The following is a 27,997-nucleotide window of genomic DNA, read 5'->3' on the forward strand; positions in this document are numbered from 1 at the left end:
ACTAATTGTAGTGTTGTAAACAATAAGGGAACGTTATTGTGAAAACAATGCAGAACTGATTTCTATATTGCTGACTATACTAACTTATCAGCCGTGTATGAACACTAAAAACAAAATCAGTTCTACCGTATGATACACCAATTCTTCACAGTAATTATGAAAAGGGAGACTATATTTTTGTAAAAAACAAATAGTCTGAACTAAAATTTTGTTTTAAAATTCTAGGTATTCTCCCAGACTTGTTCGCTCATTTAAATGGTACTAGTTGTTTGCGAGAAAAATAGGGTCTGAGGTACGCCAACACCCCACCATACTAATTACGTGTATAAAGTTTTTCTCTAGCTCAAAAACTTGCGAAAAACTTTTTTAGTGATGAAAATCTTGAAAGTGACCTTTTCCGGGAAGAAGATAATGATCTCAGTGACGGTGTTAGTAAACACCTAAACCGATACTTCATCAGATGAAGACGAAATGGAAGTCGACCACTACTCTGCTTCCTTCTACCACCGATTCTACAGGAACAGCTAAATATCTTTATGTGCGCATGCGCATTGCTTTTGTTTTGCTTGCTGTCAAAGCGCTGTCAAATTACAGGTCAAAAATGCTGCCAAATGCTACTCCTAGGCGAGCTAGTTCAAATGTTCAAATTACTTTCTTTTTAAAATTTTAAATCTGTTCTCATAATGTACTTTTCATTTAAAAATAATGAGCCGTATGCTTTCCTTGTATAATAAATAAATTTATTCGTGATAATAATTTCCATTGCAACGTTTGTATCTTTTTCTAACTCATTGAAACGGCATAAATTGGCATAAATCTATATTGTTTTATGTTGACGCTATTAAATTTATCAGTAACTTTATTTACTAGGAAAGCATACGAGCCAATATACCGTGAGGATTTTATTTTACTGAACATAGCCCTATGTTCAGTTTCTGAAAAACCGCACCAACGTGTTGTGGTAATTGTAATATAGGCAACCAAATAAACTCGCAAAGCTTGCTTGCTTGCTTGCTAGTAACTGTTGGCCTATGTTCAGCGAAATAAAAACCTCACGGTATTTATGTAACAATAAGAAATGATATAATTAAAGACAAATATCCTTTCATAAATCATAAAATAAAAAAAGAAAAGCAAAGTCATTTAGTATTAGTTTAGAATTTGTAACAATTCCACGAGCAATTTTATATTTGTTAACCTGTAATAAAATCGACCTCAGCGCCAAAAACTAGATCAGGGCTAATTCTTTACAAGATATAACACGTTATTAACGTGCACATAGGTACTCATATACATACCTGCGTATACTTAACATATACCATAATTATATTTTATAACTAAAGTGAAAATTTTTATTTTGAGTTATAAATTATCTTACATTTCGTTTAACTTTTACAAATTGAAATTAAAATGATACAAATTTAAAGTACGCGCTTCTACCAATTTCCACCTCTTCCCTGATTTTCACCAGGAATTTCCCGCCACCCTTGCCCACGTAATCAACTTTGTCAAGTGTCATAAGAAAAAACTTCTTAATAATTTATCAAGTGCATTTTTTGGGAAAATGTCTAGGTAAATTTTACATAACTATTTTTTTTAGACTGTCTTGATATCAATTACTGTTAACTTTTTAGTACCGTGACAATATGCAATACTTGCGGAAAAAAATTCCATTCAGTGTCGTCTCGAAATCGACATTTAAGAGAGGTTCATCAAAAGTTGCCTGACAATTTCAATAAAAGGGAACACCGCATTTCTTGCGTTCTGTGCTCTACACCTTTTCCCTCCTTTGAGTTTTATGTGGAGCACTTGAACCACGTTCATTCCGTAAAAAGTGAAGTAAAACAGTTGGCTTTTTCCGACAGAGAAGCGTTTAATTTCTGGAAAGAAAAGACGGAAAGAGAGACAAAATCTTTCTATTTTCTGAAGACGTCAACTAACAGTACATCTGGCAAAACATTGTACTTCGAGTGCCACAGGAGCAATTTCTTTGATTTTAAAAGTACTTGTCAATTACGAGTACCTAAAATTTCTGGCTCCATAAGAGTGGATGGTGTGTGTCCTTCTCGCATTAGGGCAGAAATTTGCAGCGCCACTGGAACAGTGACTGCAAAATTTACTTCTACGCATGTTGGGCACGACGCAGAACTTCGAGTCAACCATTATCTGAAACGGAACAAAAATATATAGTTGACCAAATTCGGATGGGTGTATCTTATGATACTATTGCAAAGGGGCAGGATTGTTCCAGACTTAATCTTTTAACTGTTAAAGACATTCGCTACTTAGCAGAGAAGAATGGTCTTAGCGGAAAAAGACGTAAGTCTGAGTTGGTGGCAGTCGACCTTAAAGTGGCGGAGTGGAACTTGGGGGGAAAGAAAAATGTTTTTTTCTATAAAAAGATAGGAGATGACCACGAGATCCTTAAAAAAGATGATTATGTGCTTGCATACATGAACGATGAAATGCAACATATGCTGACAGTGTATGGAAAAAATATCATCTGTATGGACGGCACCCACGGAACCAATCCGTACAACTTTGAGTTAACGACTATTTTAATCCTAGATGATAAGAATAATGGTTACCCAGCAGTCTTCTTAATTTAAAACAGAAAACATACCCTTGTACAAGAAGTGTTTTTAAAGGAATTAAAAAAAATCATTGGGGTGCTTGTTCCAAATTATATGATGACGGACGACACGTATGTGTACTACAACGCGTGGAACAAAATTTTGGGTCCTTTGCCACACCGTTTACTTTGCACGTGGCACGTCAAAAAAAATTGGCTACAACACACGAGAACAAAAATTCTTGATAAAAACATAAGGAAGCAAGTTGAACATGACTTGAATGTCCTGTTAAAAGAAACTGAAGTCTGCGAATTTAAGAGGCTTAAGGAAGCATTAGAGCAATATTTAAAAACTAACAATAAAATGACGTTTTTAAATTATTTGGAAACATATTACTTCCAAAGTGAAGAAAGGATTAAATCGTGGGCTCACTGTTTCCGAAAGCATGTTGGTATAAACACCAACATGCATTTGGAATCCATGCACAAAACATTGAAATACAAGTATTTCTGTGGGAAAACGGTCCAACGATTGGAAACATGTTTGGACGCCTTAGACAGGCTTATCATTGATAAATCTTGGTCCAGATTGGCATCAGTGTTAAGACCCACAGCCACTTATCAGGACCTCTTAGTAAATAAAAACCACCGAAAAGCCACACAAATGAGCTTAGATGACATCGCTCAAGAAAGTGACTTTAAATTTTTAGTACATTCTGAAAGAGAAATTAATTTCTATGAGGTAGTGCTAGTAAATTCAGGGTGCAATTGTCGAACTCTTCGCTGTGTGGTGTGTGAAACTTGCATCCATAAATTTACCTGTACTTGTCGAGACGCCACCACCAACAATCATTTTTGCAAGCACATTCATCTTGTAGCCATCTTTCTCAAAAATAAGGGGCTTCAAAATGCTGCTTCAAGTTCTGCCGAGGAAAGATTCATTCCACAATTCAAGTGTTTAGATTCCGGTGCCGATCAGCAGGTTGATGATCTGAATGAGGAAATGGCCATCCGCATTGCTCATCAATCTGAAAAAACAGGAGTAGCGGAACTAAAGACAAAGAATTGTGGCGTGCAGAATGTCAAAATCTTTTTGAATCAGGATTGCACTTGCGAAAATGACTACAAGATGATAATTGGTAAACTGTCAAAGGGAAGGGAGATTTTAAAGAAAAAACAGGGAGCGCACTTACCTGAGCCTTCTTCTCAAAGAAAAAGGAAAATTGCACCCCAAACGTATTTCCCGACGACAAAATCAAAACATACCTAGTAGTTGATTCCTCCTCCGTCGCCCTAAAAACTCTTCTTTCTGTCTTCATCGCTGTCTTCTTTCGTTGTTTTCAATAAAACTCATTACCATTTAGAAGTTATTTCAATTAAAATTAAGTAGACTTGTTTTATGGACGGTTAACACGTTAAAAACGACAAAAACAAACAAGTTCCATGACAACATTTTGGTAGTGTGCTGACACTGTTGACAGCCAATTGACAGCTTATTGACCATAGAATAAGAGAGAGGGAGAAGCGAATCTCTCTGTCTACCCCTCGTTTTTACCGAAAGCGTTATCTAGCGAGTAGCAAACGAACTAACTCGACAATAGCGGGAATTTCAAACATGACATTGTATTTATTTTCCATATTATTTTAAGAGATTATTAATGTTAAATGTTTTTGTATCTATGCACTGTTACGAGACATTTTAATAAAAAAATATCTGCAACAGTTGCAATAGCACAAAAACATTTAACATCACTTAACAAAATGAAACAAAGTCCTTCCCATCAAAAATTTATTAAAACAAAAATAACGGCCTGGAGTGTATAGGCAAAGTTAATTCAACTCGTATTGTTCTTCATGAACATACTTATATGTAGTAATGTAAATACAATAGATATAAATCCATCATTCGTTCACAGGTTTCATTACTTTTCTTCACACTGTTCAGAAAAGCAAAACATTTATCAGAATTTTGATAGTCGCGTTACGAAATAAACGTTGAAACCACATTACACTCCGAAAATTGAGAATTGAGTGGTCTAACTAGAATTGCCAGGTGTCCCGATTTGCGCGGGACGTCCCGATTTTCAGGGTCTGAGGACGCGTCCCGATTTGCACCTGATCGGGACGCTAAATTATTAATTTATTAAAAACCCGTTATTACTAGAATAATGAAAATTACGCATCACATCACTATATCGAGTGCGACAATGCGTTTAAAATAGCACGCATCCCATTAGTCATTACTAACGCTATAAGTATAGCTTAGTTTTGTTTTCTCTCTTGCTCAGAGACGCTACCACAAAGTAAAATACCGCTTCACAATGTGTAGGAGGTAGGTACATACTTCACTTTGGCTTCACTCAATCAATCGGTCTTCGTTCGTTCGTATGTGTTTTGCAATTTTATCAGCACATTTAGGAGATTCTTTGCAGGTAAGCATTCAAATTGTTTAATTAAACATTATTTAAATGTTTACGCAAATACTTTTAACAATTTTCTCATATTTAGTTCTTTCTAAGATTCTAATTCGTGTTGGCGAATTTTAGGTTATGTTAGGCAGTTGGTTTTTATTGGTTTCATGATAAATATGATAGAAAATTTTTGACATGAGGGTTTGTGCAAAGTGCCGGGAGAGGTAAATAAATGCTTTTGATGTTTTTTAACGAAATTTTATGTATTGATTTCATGATTTATTAACATAATCCAGCGTATATCTGTTTGTATGTATGTATTTATTCACGTATGTGGTGTTGGTTGCTGCCATTGGATTTCTTTTATTTTCAGATTTCTTTTGAAATGAGTGATCCGGAAACTGTTTCCGAATCCGAGGTAAAAACCGATGCTTCGACTTCGACTCCGAAAAAGAAGAAACAAAAAAGAATGTGTTATTTTCTCGATGTTTGGATGAAAAGTTACTCGTTCATCAAATCCGTTCCAAATAATAAGTTAAGAGCACTTTGCACATTGTGCCAAAAACAGTTTAGCATATCTCATGGTGGCAAGAATGATATAGAAAAACATCAAAAATGTAATGAACACCAAAAAAGAGAAAGAAGTGCTAGTCTATCTACATCGCTGAAAATATTTTTAAAAACTGAACAAATAAGCACTCAAGAAGAAAAAGTGATAGCTGCTGAAGTCACAAAGACGTACCATTCGGTCAAGCATAGCTTATCATTCAATTCACTTGAATGTGATACAAAACTCGATCATACTTTGTATGGTGATTCAAAAATTGCTGAAAAACTGACACTTGGACGAACTAAGGCCAGTGCCATTGCACATAACGTTTTAGGTCCAGCATCGACTCAAGAGGCTGTCGAAACTTTGCAAAATGATACATTTTATAGTGTTGCTACTGACGCCTCCAATCACGGTGCCACAAAAATGTTTCCGCTGATGGTGAGGTTTTACAGCCCAAATACAAATTTAAAAACGTGTGTGCTTGACTTTTATGAAGACGCAAATGAAACTGCATCAGCCATTCATAAGAATTTAGTAACACGACTGAGAGAGCACAATATTGACACTAAACATCTTACCAGTTACTGTGCAGATAATGCAAATGTGAACTTTGGGTGTCGTAATTCAGTTTTTCAGTTATTGCATCACGATAATGACAACATTTTATCAGTCGGTTGTCCTACACACATCTTGCACAACAGTGTAAAGTATAGCCTGGGTAAGAGTAAGTTTGATTTAGAAAATTTCATCCTGAAGCTGCATAACCATTTTTCATACTATGCAAAACGAGTTGCCGCGTTAAAAGACTTCTATGAGATGCGCGAAGCTGAATTTGCTCCTGTCTTGCGGCATGTTAAAACAAGATGGCTGTCACTTCTTCCTGCTGTGGAACGTGCTACCAAATCTTTCCATATACTGAAAGATTATTTTATATCATTGGAAGAAGACGAATGTCCAACTACTAGCAGCTAGGCCCCGCCGGTCTACAAATGTTCGCTCAGTCGAAATGTTGCGAGCGAGGTCGGAACAGTACGAACAGACCATAACGTATTTCCATTTCAGCTGGGCTGGTTAAGTCTAAAGAGTTTTCTGAGTATTTCAAAAATAATTACATTAACAATCGGCATTGATGGGCATATTGGAATAGTGGTTTTTATGGAAATATGTTGCGCGTGGCTGGGGCTTCGCCCCAGTTAACTAAAAGGAAACAAACCCCACGACCAATTAAACTCGAAAACGTGGAACTCGAAACGTGGAATAGTGTTTATGTTTATGAACTGTACGCCACCCTAGCTCCATAAAAAAACACTATTCCACGTTTCGAGTTCCACGTTTTCGAGTTTAATTGGTCGTGGGGTTTGTTTCCTTTTAGTTAACTGGGGCGAAGCCCCAGCCACGCGCAACATATTTCCATAAAAACCACTATTCCAATATGCCCATCAATGCCGATTGTTAATGTAATTATTTTTAAAATACTCAGAAAACTCTTTAGACTTAACCAGCCCAGCTGAAATGAGAAGTCCGTTATGGTCTCCGTTCGTACTGTTCCGACCTCGCTCGCAACAACATTTCGACTGAGCGAACATTTGTAGACCGGCGGGGCCTAGCCGCTAGTGTCCAACTGCGCTGTGGCAATTCTTTAATTCTGACAAAACAGAACCTTATCTGGCATTTTACCAAAATGCACTGAAAGTCTTACAGGATGCAGTATTACGACTTGAAAACGAAACATTGCTGTGCTTCGAAGGTCACGAAATAATGGTTGAACTGAGTAAAAAATTGAGGCAGCGGATCGAAGATGAATTTGTAGGATTCACGTGCAGCAACTTATTTAAAAAGTTGCCTGCTGATGAAGTTTCCAAAATAAAAAACGAGTGTTGTACGTGGTACAAAAATGTTCTAGATTACATAGAAACTAAATACGAACTCAAGGATAGCAGATTGGACTTATTTAAACCATTTTCTCTCCAGGACGACTCATTCTCTTACGCGTCAATGGTCAAAATTATTGAAAACTTCAAAATTGATTCGTTCTTCGACATGGATCAACTTTACGAAGAAGTGTGTAAAGTCAAAGAAGTAGTGAAAGCAGCAGTGCAAAACAAAGACTTGACGGCGTTACAAAAGTGGCACAACATTTTTAAAGACAATCAAGACTTTGCAAATCTTCAAAAGTTATTTTCTTTTATGGCTTCAATACCGGTATCAAACGCGGCAACGGAAAGGGTATTTTCCCAGGCTAATATAATTTGGTCTGAGACGCGAAACCGTTTAACACTCGAGCATGTCAAAGCCGAGATTCAAATTAAAACCAACTTTAATATGGCTTGTAGTGAATTCTATAACTACGTTATAAAAAACAAGGCGATGTTAAAGGCAGCAAAATCTAACGAAAAATATAATTTTAATAAAAAATAAATTATTTAAATTTCTATTAAAGTCAATAATTAACTAATACTTAGACTAAGATTTTATTGCAATACTTACCTAGTTTTAAATTTCTACTAGTCCAACAAGTCTGACTATTATTATGCAGGATTAAATTCTGACATAGGCCTACTTAATGTTAGTTGCGAAACTCAATAAATAAAACTTTTATTTAAAAAACGTTTTTTTGTTTATCCCGATCTACAACCCTAAATCCCGATTTGTTTTACCTTCTGTCCCGATTTAAAACAAATCGGACCTGGCAACACTAGGTCTAACGGTCTAGCTAATACGGACTGTTTATAAAAGAGTGTAGGGTCCCAGGTGGTTCTGGAATTTGAATTTGCCGCATTAAATTATTTTATTTCTATGAAATTTCTGAAAAGTACCAATTTTTATCTACTCAGACAACCAGTAAAACCAAATTTTTCATATAGTAACATTGCGGCAAAGTTTTAATACCTACTACGATCCTACATTCATTTACAGACAGATTATATAATTTCTAGTTTCAGTGGAAGATCTAATCATTAATAACTATTTTACAATTTTGTCAATCTTATTTAAATAAATAATTTGATAAAATTAACCTTAATCCAAGGCAAGTCTTAAATTCCCTGGTTGCACAAAATACTGGCTTCGCACCTACAGTAAATTTGTTTATTATTATTGTATATTAATTACTGCACATTATGTTTAACTCCTCTTCATGGATTTTTCAATTTCATACCAAGAATCATTATCATCTCCAAGCACGGTCGTCATCTTCAATCTGTGTCTCCAACATCTCTGGAAATCTCCAGTAGAGACGTTTGTGTGATCCTCCTCGATGTTATATTATTATATCAACAACTGGAATTCGCAATTAATTGTTGTACACACGTTTCAATAACATTTACCTTCATTCATCCTACTTTCAATTGAAAACTGTCAACTTCCACTATATACTAGATCAAAATAAAGGACCGAAATAAGAAAAGATGTTTGATCATAAAAACACCCTCAAAATTACGTGAAATTGTTTCCTGATGACTTTAAAACATTTTTAAACAAAATGTCGCCAAAAACCGCCAACGACAGCAAAATAATCCACTGTTATAAATTCCAAACATTAAAAAGAGAAGTGCGTGCGCGCGACGTTTTTTCCTTATTCATTAGCAAAGTGGCTTTACAGACTCCTTTACATTTACAGATTTCTTTACGCCAGACGCGACCTCGAGCACGTAGCAATTGAATTATTTTAGCCGTTTCCCCCCTTTGCCCCACCCCTGCCTGTGAACCTATAATCTAATAGACCTTCAGGGGCCTGGTTTATTGACAGTTCGTACGACAGCAAGCAAAACAAAATTAATGCGCATGCGCGCATAAAGATATTTAGCTGGAGTGCGTTCATAAAGATACTCTGAGTCTACTCTAGGTCTATAGTCGTTCATAAAGCCGTCCAAATGAACGTGCACAAATTGTGCGACTGTTCATAAATTGTCGCGTGATATACCCGGAGTGTTCGTGAATCGCCGTGCTCAAAAGTCCGGCGTTTTTCACCGGACATGCGCATTCGTATTTGGTTTGACGCTGTCAACCATTTGACACCTTGTTGATGTTTTTGCGGTTTTTGCACTACCTGCTCTGAATTGAATTTGCATACAAGAACTTTTTTCATGGGCTATGACTGTTATTTTGCGGTCACTTATTCTAATATAAAAGTGTTCAAACTATTCCAAACATTAGATTATAAAATTAAAACTATGAGTAGCTGTGAGGAAAAGTTAAAACAGGTGTTCACTGAAAACGGTGAACCTTTGAAAACCGATGAAGGCTATTTGGTGTTTCAGCAGCAGGCAGGTAAGTCAGCTTAATGTCTTGTTGGTAGTGTACTACCTAATTGTGTACTTATTGTCGCAGATGGCTGCCTTGTCATTGTGGAAAATAATGATGCTGGGTCTGCTTCGACTTCAAATTCAGATAAAAGAACGGCTGATAAAAGAATCAAATGGTGCCATAATGCAATTATCAACCTAATTGCATTTCGGAAAGAGTTGGACCCGGAATTTCGTTCAACAACCCAGAAAAACGAAGTGGTTTGGAAAAAACTTGCATCGAAAATGAAAGAAATGGGTTTTATGTACACTTCGGTACAATGCAACGACAAGTGGCGCTATTTAAAAAGTAGATATGCTACAAAAAAAGATAATATGGGCAATAGAGGAAGTGGGGAAGATCGAATGGATTTTGAATATTTCGAGAGCATGGATGATTTTTTGGGAAAAAAGCATTCTATATCACCAATTGCGATCGCTTCCTCATCGCGAGGGGATACCAGTAAGTTACTGCTGACTGCTGCTAAAATAATAACGGCTACACAATGCGTGTTTATTTTGTTACTACAGTAAAAGTTGTATTTAAATTGTTAACTACTGCTTTTTAGTACCCACCGATGTGGAGGAGCAAGATTTGCCTGAAGAGGCAACGCCCCCCAAACAATTAAAAGTTAAAAGTAGAATTAGCGGCAGTATTAAAGGTAAAAAAACACCGATGCAAACAATTATAGATACAATGAATAAGAATGTGGAATCCCGAGAAAGTAGACGCACACAACGTCATGAAGAACTATTAGCCTTACGTAGACAATCGTTGAATGTATTTTCCGATAAAATGGATGCTCTTATTAAAGCAATAACTGCACCAAAAGAAGAGAAATAATGCTTTTCAGTTCATGTTTGTTTTTTTCGTTTATTACTTGCGATTTGTGACTGACTATTAAAATAAGAGTTTTTGTTTTGTTTTTGTATTTTATATGAATATGTCTAAATACTAAATATAATTTTGTTATTCACTAAAAAAAAGATTTTCTTAAATAACATATATTTTTAAGAAGTACAAAAAAATACCAGCAATTTGGAACACGTTAAAGATGAAGTTTACGATAACTTTACAATAGAGGTAGGTATAACCCTATAAGTAACTTAAATATACCAATTAACAAAAACTTACAAGAAAAGCGTACAATTAATGTCGATTAAGAAATATTTGACGACATAAAGCATCACGTCGTCTCCGTCCTTCTATTGCCACGTTTTCACCAATGCCATCGTCACCATCATTATTATTTACTACATAATCAATTCCATTGTTAATATAGTCATCAATATGGAGATCATGAAAGTCTAGACAGACATTGTGTAATACGCATGCAGCTATCACAGTTGCAGGAATTAGTATCATTCATGTCTAAAAACTTGAGTCGCCTAAATCTTCCAAATAGAAGAGCAAACGATCGTTCGATTACTTGGCGCGTCTGTGCATGTACAGTGTTGAAGTATACCTGTGCTGCATTCAGGTTACCCCTATTTATGTATGGTGCAATACACCATGGTAAATTAGGGTATGCTTTATCTCCAATTAAATAATGTTCTTCGGCAAAGTAATGACCCATGTTGGCATTGACAGCATTATAAAAATCACTGTTTTTAAATATTCTGCTATCACTTACAGATCCTGGATAACCAATGAATGCATCTGTAAATTTCAATGAAGGTACTGCGATAGCTTGCAGCGTAAAAGCATAGTTGCATTTTCGTGTAATATAGGATTGAGGATCCTCTTTAGGAGCTTTGATTTCCACGTATGTACCATCAATGGCCCCAATGCAGTGTGGCATTCTGGCAAATGCATGAAATCTTCTCTCAACATTTTGTAATTGCATCCCTTCTGGCCATTTTATAATAGTTGGTGCTACGGCATTTAGAATTTTTACTACTCGTTTGAAACACTGTGAAAGAGATGACTTTGCTAGTCCAAATCTTTCTCCAACTGATCTAAAATCAACAATATTATAACGTGGAGTTATAATATTTTAGCTAACCTGTATGAATCGGGTGTTACGAGTATCCATATAACTGACAACAATTGTTTTTCGACTTGAACAGTACTTCGTCCAGTAGCAGCTTGTCGCATTAAATAGGGGCCAACTGTTTGTAAGAGTTGTTCATAAGCCTCAATGGTTACTCGAAAATGTTGCTGAAATTCTTGCTTGGTATAACCAGAAATTGTTGCTTCAATATAATTCTCAATACGTTGAGGTTTCTTAATTTTCCTACTTTTTATAAGCATCATCGTAACAATATTTTCTTCATCAGTTACATCGCTGTCCTCATCAGAAGAATATGTAACCGGAATGCCAAATAACATTTCCGATGATAATACAACAGGGATAGTAATTATGTCATTCATTGTTACGGTTCGTTTGTTGAATTGGTGGGCTTAAATGTACCTATGCCATAAACGGACCAAAGAGCTGATATTATTTGTCACTTACCTACTTTAAACGACAGGTTATATTTTTATGTCAAACAATTACAAGAGTGTCAACTGTCATGTTGCAGTCTACTTCAACCGTTCATAAACTTCAGAAAGCTCTGCATTCACTCTAGGTGAAAATTGCCTTACTCTGACGTCACAACAACACAAGATACTTTAGTTTATGAACGCACTCCTGTTCCTCAGAGTATGACTGTCGCTGTCAGCTGATCAAGCGATCGTGGCGCCACCATCGGTAGCCGAAATCGCGAATAGCCATAATAAGTACAAGTGGGCCAAACCTCTCGCCGATCGAGCACATATGGGATTCGATAGGTCGGCGAATGACGAATCTACCACAACCTCAACAAACGCTAGCTGACCTCCGACGCGAAATTTTGATTGCTTGGGAGACACTACCCCGAAATGAAATTAATCATTTGATTCGGAGTATGCCACGGAGGGTTGCAGAGTGCATACATTCACGTGGAGGACCAACTCATTAAGTTTTTTTTGTTAAAATTTGTAGTTTGCAATTACAGTTTTTTCATCATTTATTGATTATTTACTACCATTTTATACTTTTAAATTCATAAAATTCAACGCATTACTTCTGGGTGTTCCGTTTTTTTATAAGTAGTGTATATTAGCTATTTGTATTTGTTTCTTTTAGTGCCATCAGTTAAAATGTCGCCAGCGCCCAAAACATTATCAGGTGCGAATAAAGAAGGAGAAGCTAATAACGAAAAGAGCACCCCACAGCTTGCCAACTATCTCAAAATAAAAGAAAAACCGTGTTGCAGTCAACCTACAAACTGCAGAGAATGTTCAAGAGAATGTGTCTATGATTCAGGATATACCTGATGCTGAAACATCAGCTGCAGAAGAAACAGATATATCATCAGCTGCAGAAGAAACAGATACATCAACAACCACTTCAAAAATATCTGAAGATATCGCTGTGGCCGTCGTCCTTGTCGTCCAAAACAATAGATTTCATCATAATGCATGGCCCACACAACGGTAAACTGACAGATAAAAATTATCCACGGAATGAAAAAAGGCGCCATTTTTCTAATGCGCACTTTCAACGAATTATGTCAAATTTGGTTGGACAACAAAAAGGAGTTCAGAGTCCTATAACTAAAAGTTTCCTCGGGCGTTTTTTAATACTTGTGGCTGCCATAGTCTCAATCTTGTTGTGGCTGATGCTGCTAAATCTTCAGTCAAATCGATTTCTTTATTCGGAACCCCCCAGCGCCTGTTTGTTTGTTTTTGAAATTCAACAAAAAGATGGAAAGTTATTTGGAACTATGTGAAGAGCTTAACTCTGTGTGAAACAAGATGGGAAAGCAAAGTCAACAGCTTGCATGCGGTACGGTATACTGATACCGAAGTAAAAATTGCCTTGGAAGAAGAGTATCAACAGTCAACTGATCCCGTGCCGAGTTCAGAAGCGAAATCACTTGCAGCCAATTTCGAGTTTTTCATGTCGTTAGTCATTTGGTACGAAGGATTCACAAATTCTCTCATTGCAGCTAAATGCTGAAGGAAGTCCGGAGTTTGAAACAGTTCGCGCACGGAAAAAGAAGAAAATGTTCCCATATGAAAATAAAGATGACGCGCCAACGGATGCAGAAATATCATTCAGAACAAATGTTTTTTATCCCCTGTTAGACACTGCCATAAATTCAATTGAGACACGCTTCAAATAAGTTTCTGTAATAAATGAAACTTGACATTTCCTTTATAATTTAAATAAAACCGATGAAAATTTAGAAGAAGCGTGTCTACAGTTGGAGAAAAAACTTACACATGAGGAAAATTGCGATACTTCTGGATTGGAGCTTTCGAGAGAAATCATATGTCTGAAAGTGTTTTTCAGTGGCGGATTTGCCAGTGAAGCAAGTGAGGCACCGCCTCATTACAAATTAAGAGAAAAAACGTGTAAACGATTTTAATTTTAAAAATTTATTTTTTGATCTGCAAATATTTTATCAATAAATGTAATGTATGTATTTTAGTTTTGCCTATTCGTAGTAATTGATACCGCTTCAATCAGACGGCGGCACAATATTCGCAGTTTTTCTAAAAACAGACGCGACGGCGACTTTATCCGAAACCGTACGAGAGAACAAGCCGGAGACTAGCCAGTGCTCGCGTCCGTGACGTCACAAATGAAGACCGACTTTACCAATTCTAGGATGCTACAGTACGAGCAAACGCACAAAAAATAAAAGCATAAAAATAAAAATTTTCTGTGAATGACATTATTTTTGTTCCGCGAAATGCTTACATACGCTACCTACCACCCTCGTTCCAATATCCATTTGGTTTCATTGCGGCAAGTTATATACAGTTCAAAAATCAATTGGCGCTTTCAAAAGGTACCGTAACGTTTATTACTATAATTGCACACGTTAATTGACTTATAATAGGTATCTAATGCCATCCCATTGCTGTGTTCCTGGTTGTACCAGCAACTATAAAACGGGTGACAGCAATGTCATCGTTTTTCGATTTCCTGCAGATCCTGAAAAGAAAAAAAAGTGGTTGCGACACATACATAGGGATAATTTTGACCCAAGTGATTCATCGCGGGTTTGTGTAAAACATTTTTCAGAAAATTTTGTCATATGAGAAGACAGTTTTACACGACCCAACGGAACTGTATTAACTGTGCCCCAAAATATCCCAAACTAACTGAGGATGCTTTTCCTACGGTGTTTCAAAATCAACCCTCTTACATGACAACAGTTTTGCCTTCAAAAAGAAAAGATCCCGAAAAACGTCATGACGAAATATCTAAGCGAATGCAGTTAGAAGACGATTTTACTAAGCGCCAAGACGAAATAAATGGATACGACGATTTGGTTTTGAAGGTGGTGGACAAAGTAAAAGGGTTCAGTGACTTTAAAGTGGCGGTTTTAAAAGAGCAAGTGTTTATATATAAATTAATTGATAACGGCACTAACAAACCAGATCAAGTGGCACTGTCTATTTTAAAAAATTTTAGTGTTTTTGTTTACGTTGGAAACGAAACGTTTCTTAAAGGACGCACTAAGCAAATTTTGGAAAATAGCACAGGTTTGTGTTTAAAATGGTCCGAGCTGAACAAGCTTTTAATTTTTTTAAGCAATTATAATTTGCAAACAAATTCTGACTTGACAGATAAATTAAAAAACGTCCTTGAACTTCTTAAGAGTATTTGTGAAAATTATAGTTGTGATGACTCTGAAAAACTATATAAACTTAAGTTTATTACCCAACAACTAGAGTTAATTACAAAAAAACAAAATCCCTATTCTTCTGAAACGCTAATTTGGGCATCCACTATTTATTTTTCGTACCCGGCGTCGTACCACTTTTTAGAAAGTTCTCAGATGCTAACTTTACCGCACCCAAAACATTTAAGAAAAATGCTTCTTAAACTTGGAGATAACAATTCTGGACTTACTAGCAACCACATAAAATATTTAAGTAAAAAATTGCAATGTTTAGCACCTGAAGAGAGATTTGTAACTTTAATGTTGGATGAGGTATATGTGAAAAAAAATGTTACATATAAAGGTGGTAAAATTCAAGGAGTCTGTGTACAAAATAAAGAAGAAGATAAATGGGAGCCGGCTTCTACCATTCAAACTTTTATGATTTAGTCTTTACGGTCACATAAACATAACAAAGATGTTGTCGGACTTTTTCCTGTGGCTACTTTAAAACATAGTTTTTTATATCAATTAACAATGGAGGTTATCAAGATGTTAACTTCAATTGGATATCAAATTGTCTGTATTTCAAGCGACAATAACAGTGTCAACAGAAAAATGTTTGAAGTGCTTTGTAATGGACAATTAGAACCTTTTTTTATCAATCCTTTTAATAGCTCACACCAAATTTATCTTGTTTTTGATGCAATACACTTACATAAGTCTTTACGGAATATATGGTTAAATCAGAAAGATACTAGGCAAACTTTTGTAGTACCAAAAATTCCAAACGACTTAACAAGTAAAAATTGTAAATTTACGGAAGACAGAAGCTACGTATCCCTACATTTTCTTAAACAATTGTTTTTTGAAGAAGAAAATAAAGTGATAAAGTTAGCTCCATCCCTTAATAGAAAAGTATTGTTTCCTACGTCGATTGAAAGACAAAATGTATCGTTGTGTTTGAAGCTCATTGACGAAAAAAACATTGCCGCTTTAAAAGTAAAAAGTAAAATTTGACGGAAGTTTTAGATACAATAAAATTTTTACAGCTTATATCCGATTGGTAGAAAATTGTAAACTGCAATTCTTTTTACAAATCCCGCAGATTTTTAGATACGCGTTATGAAGCCATAACAAATACACAACACAATAATTTGATATTTTCACAAAATTTTGACAAGTGGTTAAGCATTTGGAATAATTTGGACGTCAGTGGTGAACCAAAAAATTCTAGAAATGGCAAACTTACACTACAAACTCAAATTGCATTAAATCACTCTCCAAAAGCTCTCATAAATTTGGCTGCTTACTTGATTAACGACCTCCATTTTGATTATGTTCTATTTAATAGATTTCAAAGGGATAATCTAGAAGCACGATTTGGGCAATACAGACAAATGAGTGGAGGCAATTATCATATCTCAGTTGTTCAAGTATTAGAAAGTGAAAGAAAATTAAAATTACTTTCTCTTCTAAAACAAAAGTCAGCCAAAAATGGTGAATTTAATTTTGGTGAGTTTTTAAACTTGTGCGATGATTACAATGCCAACACTTCATCAGAATCAGATCCATCACAAAATCCGGAGGATCAATTAGATACATTTGAGGATGCATTAATAATGTCTAAAGACGAAGAAATTTCAAATTGCGATATTAATATACTGATTTATATAGGTGGCTACATTACAAATAAAATTTTAAAAAATCTCAAGTGTGAAAAATGCAAATCGAGTATTTGCCATGATAAATTCCTTGAAATCGACGAAATCGTAATCGATCAGGATGTTTCAATATTTGAAACATTTAGATCGCGGTGGTTTGAAATGGCCGAAAGACTTTATAGTGGACATTATCTCAAATATGTTTTTACTATTTAAAGTTCTAATTAGAGAGTATTTTGAAAATAAATTTCTAAAGTGTGTAAACCAAAGAAAAGTTCTAAAAAGTATAGCAGTAGAAATGTTAAAATACAAAAAGACAAGTTACGACATATGTGAATGCGGCATCTCGAATTTTATTTTAGTAAAAGAGTGTATTACCAAATTTGCTAATATTTTATTAAATAATTACAGCAAAAGTTGTGCAAATAAACTACGGGACCAGAAACAAAGCGGAAAAAAAATTAAAAAACTTTGCGGTAATTAGTAAGTTTGTTTTGGTTTGTTTTGTAAATAGCTAGTTTTAAGATGAATTTAAAATTTTTAGATAAAACGTTGTATTAAATATTTTTTGTTACTTTGCAGTTACCAATAAATTATAAAATCTCTGATTTTACGATTTCATTATTAAATGGAGTGTCTTCATGCGAAACTGCGTGAAATTTCGGCGAAATCTATGTGAAGTGTCCCGTATGGAAGTTGAGACTTGGGTCTGCTTTCGTGACGTCACGAAGTCTAGGCTCCGGCTTGTTTTTTCGTACGGCTTCGCTTTATCCAATGCAATGCAATGCTTAATCACTGCATCTTTTTCATTAAGAGTGCTTTCTTTCTCGCACTTTTAATGCATGCTGTACTTCTGCAATTGAGGCGATACTTTCGGCGCTTCTCGATTCGTTTCGCGACGCCTATTTGAGAAATTTGCTGATCTGAGTGAAGTTGTCGCTAATGTATTATGTGATTTGTCTTTGAAGTTTTTCGTGTCAATACCTGTATCAAAAATGAAAATGTTTCCAATAATGGACATTATACAACTTCTGAAGGAAGTGCCGTTTTCTCGTCGAAGTGATATAGAACGACGCGAGATTATAGGATTAAAACCAACGCCGTGTTTAACCACACTATGGACGGATAAGAAACGGAGTTAGTTTAGTTTTAGTATTTTTCACAGACATATTAAAATTTTTTGGTAATTGTAGGTTCTACCTTTGCACGCTCATTTAAGAAATCCTGGTATGATACATATGAATGGTGTGGTTGTGACACATATGTATCAGACCAGGATTTCTTAAATGAGCGTGCAAAGGTAGAACCTACAATTTAAATTACACTACCAAAAACTTTTTTGTTGGCCCTGCTTGCTGTTGTCAAAAGAAAAATCAGTGTGGGTAAACGAAGGGTACTATGATTTAAAGAATTTATCTCGTTCGTTAACAAAACATACGACTGCTAGCATGGAGCACATGAAGTAAGCCATGAACTTTAAAAGACTTGTTCGAAATGCCCCTACGATTGCAGATCTTTTCCAAGAAAATTCCAGCTTATGCAAAAGTCTACACAATGAACGGGTGTCAAAAAATAGACAACTGTTAAGTTACCTAATCGATGTGACAATATTATTAGCAAAACAAGAATTACCCTTTAGAGGACATGACGAATCCATATCATCGGAAATTTTATCGAATTTTTCAATGTAATGATTTCGTATAACCAGGACCTTAAAAAACATATTTGCGATTTGGGTAAATTATTTCGTTCAAAAACTATCCAAAATGATTTAATTTTTTGTGTGAGTGAAGTACTTAAAAAGACAATTGTGAGTGAAATAAATAATGCATTATTTTTTTCCATACTAGTGGACGATACAACGGACATAACCGAAACCTCGCAGTGTGCGGTATCTATTCGTTATGGGGATAGTAAATCGGGAATCCTGTATGAAAGATTTTTTGGATTTCACAATGTGAGCAAAGACAAAACTGCAAGTGGACTTTACGACCTTTTGATAAAAATATTAGAACCACTTGACTATACAAAAAAATTAGTTGCGCAATGTTTTGACGGAGCAGCTGTTATGAGTGGTCATTTAAATGGCTTGCAAGCCAAAATTAAAAATGATGTTCCTCAAGCCGTTTTTATTCATTGTCTTGCACATAAAGTAAATTTAGTTCTTAAACACGGAACAAAATCTATTAAACAATGTAGATTTTTTTTTGCTACAGTAGACAGTATACCTAACTATTTCCATCATTCGTCAAAAAGAACATTAATTGCAGACGAAGTTCTAAAAAAAAGAAACCCATCGTTTTCTGAAGTGCGTTGGTCTTCAAGATCAAAACTTTTAAAACTTCTTTATTCTAACTTTTCAGATTTCATTGTTTTATTTAATGAAATAATTAATGATTCAACATCTGGATCCGAATCCATTAATGGAGCAAGGGGTTATTTACGGAATTTTTTAAATTATGAATTTGTGTTTTTGGCAGCAGTTTATAATAATATCTTTTCTTTAACAGAAATTTTATATGATGAAAAAAGCTTAAATATTACATACTGCCAGCGTCAAATAAATTCTGCTTTAAAGAAAATATCAGAAATGAGAAATGACACTAATTATGAAAATTTCATTAAAATTGTCGACATTAAGTTTAATTCTCTTTTGGATATCAACAATAAATATGATAATGTGACCGTTCCTCAGCAAAGAACTTCTTCCGATAATAGTCTCAAACCAATGTATTTAAATTTTGGATAATATAATTAACTAAATTAATGACCGATTTAAAGACGTTGAAAAGATATCATTTGTCGGCCTTTTACACAACGCAAATTATGAAACATTTGCAAAAAAATGCCAAAAAATCTTATAACTAACTTGGTCAGCAACTACTGTTTCTTCGAGAAAGATAAACTGGAAAAGGAACTTACAGAACGATGAAGAATTTAAAAAATGTGAATTAAAAAACATTATAAAATATATGAAAGAAAATGAGTTGCAGGATGTTTTTCCTCAAGCTTTTAAACTGGCCAGCTTAATTTTCACTTTGCCTACTACTAGCGTTTCAGTGGAGAGATATTTTTCGTGTCTCAAAAGAATAAAAACATACTTGAGGAACAAAATAGACCAAGACAGGCTTTCATCGCTTAGTTTAATTTCAATTGAAAAAAGTTTATTATTACCTTTTGTTAATTCCGACCAAAAAAATATTTTTTATGATACTATTATAAACAAATTTTCAGGCATAAAAAATAGGACACTCGAATTAACATACAAACAATAAATCTTGTGATTTGTAAAATAAATAAAATATTTAAAGTTATTTTTTCGCCTCACTAAAAATTTTATCCCAGATTCGCTACTGGTTCACACAGTCCGCCTTGATTTCTAATAAGCGACTTGGTGCAAGGTTGCAACCCTTGCTCTGAAAGATCTGAAGCTGACGAGTTAACTGTCGGGTACTTACTTGTTGACGGAATTTTTCCACAGCCTCAAGAAGACGACGTTCGAGGCCCTTATTCACATTTCACGCTTACTCCGCACAAAACAAACCGAAACAAAACATGTCGCGCCGGATAACACGAGCTTTTTGCACCTTTTTTGCGTTGTACGCGATAAGCTTTTCATTTCTCGATTCTTTTAAATGTAGTTACCAGTTACGTACTCATCTTTTGTGCTTAAACTTTACATTAGCATTTTTGCTCTCATGTGGGCGTATCGCCCAAAATGCAATTTACAGCAGGGTGATTTGAAAATGTCATGCCAATAAACCCCGGCCGAGGGATCGGTAGGTACTCACACCACAACCATCTGTGGCAATAAATCATTTTGTCGTGAACTTCCAAACACGAAATAATTTTACTTTTCAACTGCTTAAAATATGGTTTGACTTTATAATGATTTTAGTAATTGAAGTCACCGCTACTTTTAATTCCAATTTCAATTGCCATTTAATTCGCATTGTGAAACAAAATTGATTTTGAATTTTAAATTTGATTGCCTCTAAAGGCATATTTGAGTCTAGTGCAGATAAATGATAAATTAATTAATTACAATCAAACATCTGATTAACTGATCACGTTATCAAATTGAAGCCATCTGATTCATTTTTTAGTCGCGAATTAACTTAACAATGAATTAAAATTTAATTCAGGATAAAGCTAATTCGAATTAAGTTGCCATTTTTTGTACTGACAAACGTCAAGTTAACCTCGAATTAAACCTGCCCATATCAGGTTTTTTAAACGTTCATTAAACCGGCCCTTAAAGTCACCACTAATTATTTTTGTTCCACTTAATAATTGTCATTTAAGTCGCTTTGTGAAACAAAATTAAACTCGAATTTAAATTTGATTGCCACTAAAGGCATATCTGAGAATAGTGCAAATAAATTATAAATTAATTAATTACAATCAAACATCTGATTAACTGATCACGTAGACAAATTGAATTAATTAATCTGATTTTAATTCTGCCTTCTCTACGTATACCGGCCCGTAGGGTCGGTTTAAAGAAAGCGAAATTAAAATTTAATTCAGAATAAAGCTTTAAAAGACCTGATATGGGCAGGTTTAATTCGAGGTTAACTTGACGTTTGTCAATACAAAAAATGGCAACTTAATTCGAATTAGCTTTATCCTGAATTAAATTTTAATTCATTGTTAAGTTAATTCGCGACTAAAAAATGAATCAGATGGCTTCAATTTGATAACGAGATCAGTTAATCAGATGTTTGATTGTAATTAATTAATTTATCATTTATTTGCACTATTCTCAAATATGCCTTTAGAGGCAATCAAATTTAAAATTCAAAATAAATTTTGTTTCACAATGCGAATTAAATGGCAACTGAAATTGGAATTAAAAATAGCGGTGACTTCAATTACTAAAATCATTATAAAGTCAAATCAAATTTTAAGCAGTTGAAAAGTAAACTTATTTCGTGTTTGGAAGTTCACGACAAAATGATTTATTGCCACAGATGGTTGCGGTCTGAGTACCTACCGATCCCTCAGCCGGGGTTTATTGGGATGACATTTTCAAATCACTCTGATGTACGTGATGTTGCGAAATAGTCTAAAGACTCTCCAGTTTACAGACTGTAAAAGAATTTAGACTCACCCTGTATTAAATGAAGTGAAAGCTGCAGAAGGGGGCATTTGTGAATTTTGTGATAGAAAAATCAACTAAGGAACAAAGCAGCTGTAGCTTATGGCACGAGATGCGTTATGGTCGCACAACAGTTTTTAAAATTTATGAAGCTACGAGATGTCGTACAAGTGAGGGGTCTTTAACAGAAGGAATTCTGGGTGCTGCGAAGTTTGAAACCGAAGCTTCAACACGCGGAAGAAGATTGGAACCACTGGTTGTGAATGATGTTGCAAAAATGAAGAATGTTAAGATCTTGCAATCGGGTTTAATTTGAAAGACTTTCCATTTCTAGGGGCATCACCGGATGGTATAGGCCCCGACTTTATAGTCGAAGTAAAGTGCCCATCAAAAAAACAATAAAAAATTACATTAAAAACGATGTAATGAAACCAAAATACATGGCACAAATACAAATGTATTTTGCCCAAAAAAAACAAAAGCATTGTTTTGTGTAGCAGCACCTACGTTTGAAGATTCACAAGAAGTGAATATTTATGAAGTAGATAACGATAGTGAACAATGCGACAATTTAATTAAAATGGCAGAAATATTTTGGCGAAATTATTTTTATCCTGTTCTTGTGAATAAATAAATTGTTCTATTCGACACACATTTTATTTTATTAATGGTCCTTGAATATTTACTATTGCACAAGCAATAATTACAACGCAATCCAATAAATACAACAATTGGACATTAATAGCAGCATGAGGATTCATCATAGCAAATTTTCTCAACCGACGGATAACTCTTTTAATTGAACCCTTAGTGAAGCAATATTTTTATTCTTCTTTACGTCCGCTTTGGTTAATTTTTGACCTTCAACCAAACTAGGAGGTCTATTAAAGTGCAACCTTTCTCTTCTAATAATGCTGCTGCATGTTTAAAACCTCTACACCATTAGGTGTTGAAGATATTAAATATTTTATCGTGTTACAACTTTTATATTCTGACCATGTCACTTCTTGCATAACTGCATCTGACGGTCATTCTATCTCAATCTCCAGGCAGTCCATGATTGACGTTACTTCGGAGTAACGAACCCTAAAGGCAAGTGGTAAATTTTTTTTAATTTCTATCTCAGAAGGCCAAAAAATAAATTCTTGCATGGCACCAACAAGTTTTGGTAAAGAATTTGTAAAAATCCTTTGTACATTTGAATCGCTCATTTCAAAATCGTCACCCAGTCTCACATAAGCATCGTTTTGACGAATCTTTTTGTCTGATTGATGAAGTACCTCCCTGAAAACATTGAAACTGAAGAAAAGAAAGAAAAAACAGTGCCCAGACAAAACAAAATCTTTACATATTAAAAAAGAACAAGTATTATAGAGAGAAATTGGCAAGTAAAAGTTAGAAAAAAAACTGTTTGAAAAAGTGTCCCTGAAGATGATCTATAAAATCCGCAATCACCTTCTAGTGTAAAATCAAAGAAAGTTCTAAAACCTTTAGATAAACATCGTCATCGTATTTATAAAAATAGTGATATGGTATTTTCATCAGAATCATATGCTGAACGTATATATGCAAAATTGGAGATACGTCTATGCTACAAATACCCATTTTTATCACATACAACACCAGAAAATCGGTGGGACAGTGATTATTAGTATACATAGCCCCATGTATACAAATAAAATTCATTCATTATTACTAGAGCTATTGTTTGGAGCTGCAGGAAAGAGGGAAAATTATATTAAATTGAATTATGTCAATAATATAAAAATTAATAAACTAGATTTTAAAAAACCCTCAAATTTTTGACCATTGGAAAGCATATGTTTGGGTTTTCAAGTTCAAGAAATAATAAAAAATAATCAAACAACTCACTTGGCTGGATTTTAAAAATATATTTTCCATTGATAAGACCACTTCTATCGTTCCTTTAGTAAAAAAAAATCGAATATAATCAATGAAAATGATTTAAAGAAACTAATTCCTAATGGAACATGTTATCAGAATTATCACAAAATAAATTTAATAAGGAAGTTGTAAAAATGCTGTTGATGACCAAGTGTTTACTGAATTGCGTTTATTTCCACACATTACCTTACGGCAATATCTCTGTGAACGTAAAATTTAATTTTTTCAGTTTTCCTTTATCAGAAGTCAACCTTGTGTAACTACGTAAAAATCTGCATTTAATGAGAAACCTTTTGCAAGAAATATAAGGTTTTTAGCTGTATTTAGAAGGAAGATATGAAGATATAGGTAAACACAAAAAAAATTTTACATGACAATCAAATGTTTTTTTTCACAACATTTCGATTTATTAAAGGCTATGCATACTTTGGTCGGTGCGCGCGATTCGCTTGTAACTGGTTTGTAACTTGGTGGTAACGGATGGTCACCCTATGTTACTGCCACTACTGTTTAAACGCAGCAACCCCGAAAGATAATACATGGTAACAGAATACGAATTTCTTATTTTATATTGATTCTGACTGTTTGAGGTACATGTTTGTTAAGCGAGCCAGTTTGGTACTTTGATTTATATTTTACGTACGAGTATTCTTTAAATTTCATTTTGGTTTTTACTTACTCTAAAATTTAAGTATTATTTTATTTATTTAGTGTTTATTGTAATTTCAGAAACTACTCTTTTTATTTTTTTGTACTGGTAACAGGAATTTGTTGTTACCCCTACTTTGAATTTATTTTATTTAAGATTTATTAATTAATATTTATTTATATTTTCTACATTTTTTCACAAAAATGGGGCATCTTTTAGAAGAATTTCCTGATTTTTCATACGTGGATACGAAACAAGTTTATTGCACCGTTTGTTTAAAACATTTATCTTTTAGAGACAAAAACTCTCTACAACAACTCATAAAAACCCAAAGACATATGCAAAATTTAGCTGGGATATCAAACGATGAATTTTATGAAGATTTGTGCAAAGCTTTTATTTCTACTAATATTCCCATAAAAAAACTAAATAATTCTTCCTTAAAGTCACTTTTAAAAAAATATACAAATCGTAACGTTCCTGAGGAATCAACAATTCGAAAATGTTATATTAAGAACAATTACGATAAAGCATTGGCAGAAATCTAAATCTAAAACCATAAACGCAGAATACGTGTTATCGACAAAGAATCCATAACCAAAGTTTTCAGTGGGGATAAATTGAAAATATTATTATTTGTTACAGATGCAGCAAGTGTAATGATAAAAACAGGAAAACTGTTAAAACAACATTTTCCTAGTATGTTGCATATAACTTGCTTTGCACATGCATTACATCGGGTCTCTGAATTTATTCGAGATAGCTTTCCTGAAGTTAATTCTTTAATAAGCGCATTTAAAAAAAAAATGTTAAAATAACCATTTAGAACTTCATTATATAAAGAAATATGGCCTATATCCCTTTACCTCCACAACCTGTAGTTACACGCTGGGGTACTTGGTTAGAAGCAGTTTTTTTCTTTTCTAAAAATTTTAATCAATTAAAATCATTTGTTATTGCTTTAAACGACGATGCACAAAGCATTAAACAATGTAAAACTTTTGTTTCAAGCACAAATTTAGTTTCCCAACTTAATTTTATTGAAAACAATTTTTCAAATATTCCAACTGCAATCAAATTTCTAGAAACGCAAAATTTAAAATTATCCACGGCAGTTGAGTCTACGTTGATAGAGTTAAAATCTGTAGAATGGTCATTACAAGATAAATTTAATGCAAAAATTGACGCAGTTGTTACTAGAAATCCCGATTTTCAAGATTTGAAACAAATTGCGAATAATGTATCACCTTCGACATTTTTTGCATTAGCACCAAACTTTTTATTTGCTCCTGTAACCAGCTGTGATGTAGAAACATCTTTTTCGAAATTCAAAGAAATTTTAACCCCAAAACGGAATCAGTTTTCGAGAATTTAGAAAGAATCACAGTTATTCAAGCGTATTTCTCAGAGAAAATGATTAAAATATTTTTATTTAGTTATTAATTTTAATTTCCACTGAATTAAAACGCAACATTTTCAAAATGTAATGGTGACTTACGCTCCCCTGTATTAAACATCTTCATTGGTGTCCATGTAAGATTGAGGAAATGATGAAGTTATTTTTTAATGATTATGTCAAATTAGGTGCCTTGTCAGGGTTTGAACTAGCCAATCAGAAGCTGATATTAGCAACTATTTTAAATTAACTTATTTAATTAATAACCAAACTCAACTACAATATTTTTAAAATTGGTTCAAAAAATAATCTCAACAAATATACCGCAGTCTTAATAAATTAGCGACTATTTTATTGCCACAATTTTTCTAGGGTACTCCGTAATTATAATAAAACAATAATATTTATGTTTTAATTAGATTTTTGTAAGCGACCGGTAACATTAATTGTATAAACCCCAAGTAAACTACGCCAAGGCACGCGCTGTAACGAACCATTTCATCGATAAATATGAACATAACGAGAGCGCTACGACGAGTCGGCTGATCGATCGGTTATGGCCTCATGGCCACCCCATCAAATTTCCTCACACTGAGCATTACATTCACTTATTGATAAGTAGCAGTTATTCTTTTAATATTTATGTGGAAATAACTTTTTGAATTATTTTGTTTTTTTATACCTAATAATTATTAGTTCGTACATATCTCAAAAAACATGAAAATGTTAGTTGATGATTTTTACCCCTAAACCCACAAAATAACCGAAATTGTTTAGATATAAGCTCGTCATTGTTTATTACTAACAAAATGATGCGAGGTGTAGACCTGTCATGAATGGAAACCCACCATCTAACTTGATAAAAGTAAAAAAACAATTATCAGATGTTTATCATTATACCTTTTCTTAGTGGTTGCAGAATGCATTCAATTGTAATGCTTCGATGCAATTTATTATTTAAATAACAAATAAGATCTTTAACCAAAAGTTAAACTATTAGCTGTTTCAAAACTATTAAAAGCCAACTTCGCATTTTACTAAATTATTTTCTTAAAATAATAAGATTGATAAAATTGTAAAATAGTTATTAAAGGATCAGATCTCTCATTGAAAAGTGTGAATAATTTATAACGGCCAATTTTGAGAAAAAATACGACGACGGCGTTTTCATAGTTTTGAAACAGCTAATAATCACAATATCCCTATTCATTTGTGCGTAGTTTACATTTCCAAAATAAAAACAAAACCACTTGACTCGTCAAATTGTCAAGGACGATCATAGAAGAGGACGATGCTCTGTTCTAATAATTGGTCGAACGAATTAACGTTTATACAGTCCGAAAATTGAGAGGTGAGGGGACTAACGATTGTAGAAAATGTGAATGAAACTCGTGCCCCTCCGATCCCAAAACACGCTGCAAAAATGCTTCGGTAAATTGTGTCGTACATATACGCAACTTAAAAATTTAAAAATTTTCATTTTCTACAGGGCTCAACTCTCAATTTACAGACAGTAGCTAGATTTGAACAATTTCGATAATGAATATGCATATGCATGTTTAAAACGGCACTGGTTAGCGGCATGCTTTGCATGCAGTACATAACCTAAAAGTAAATAACAACTACTAATTTGTTTACAAAACCTTACCTTGCAGTTTTCAACAGCTACACTGGGTACCACAAAGTCTTTGCACTATTCGCGTAACACAATACCGTTTTAATTAAATAAAAATTCAACAAAACAAACACTTCACTAGTTCGCTACACAAGCCACGCCGTAAACTTGCAACAGTTGACAGCGGCTCCTGAAAGTGGGG

The 27,997-nt window shown here is 34.2% G+C and overlaps 1 protein-coding gene and 2 long non-coding RNA genes across 4 annotated transcripts; 1 reads left to right on the forward strand and 2 right to left on the reverse strand.

Annotated features, from left to right (window-relative positions):
- Positions 1-1,900: 1,900 nt before the first annotated feature.
- Positions 1,901-27,986, reverse strand: LOC107399026 (uncharacterized). Of its 2 annotated transcripts, none has more exons than XR_010335027.1 (3): positions 27,829-27,986; positions 3,392-3,600; positions 1,901-2,166 (listed from the first exon to the last, which is right to left on the reverse strand). It is a non-coding gene; the product is annotated as an uncharacterized LOC107399026 (long non-coding RNA). The 2 variants fall into 2 exon arrangements; XR_010335028.1 differs by lacking the exon at positions 27,829-27,986 and adding an exon at positions 3,839-5,705.
- LOC135266829 (uncharacterized) lies at positions 9,322-10,787 on the forward strand. Its single transcript, XR_010335026.1, has 3 exons — positions 9,322-9,805; positions 9,866-10,282; positions 10,389-10,787. It is a non-coding gene; the product is annotated as an uncharacterized LOC135266829 (long non-coding RNA).
- Positions 10,817-12,475, reverse strand: LOC135266827 (uncharacterized). The gene is made up of 3 exons (XM_064358137.1): positions 12,279-12,475; positions 11,826-12,222; positions 10,817-11,778 (listed from the first exon to the last, which is right to left on the reverse strand). The coding sequence occupies exons 2-3, from the start codon at positions 12,191-12,193 to the stop codon at positions 11,118-11,120; spliced, it is 1,029 nt and encodes a 342-aa protein (XP_064214207.1). The 5' UTR covers positions 12,194-12,222; positions 12,279-12,475; the 3' UTR covers positions 10,817-11,117.
- Positions 27,987-27,997: the final 11 nt, after the last annotated feature.

This window comes from Tribolium castaneum, chromosome 7 (genome assembly GCF_031307605.1).
Source record: "Tribolium castaneum strain GA2 chromosome 7, icTriCast1.1, whole genome shotgun sequence".
In the NCBI taxonomy this organism is placed as follows: domain Eukaryota; kingdom Metazoa; phylum Arthropoda; class Insecta; order Coleoptera; family Tenebrionidae; genus Tribolium; species Tribolium castaneum.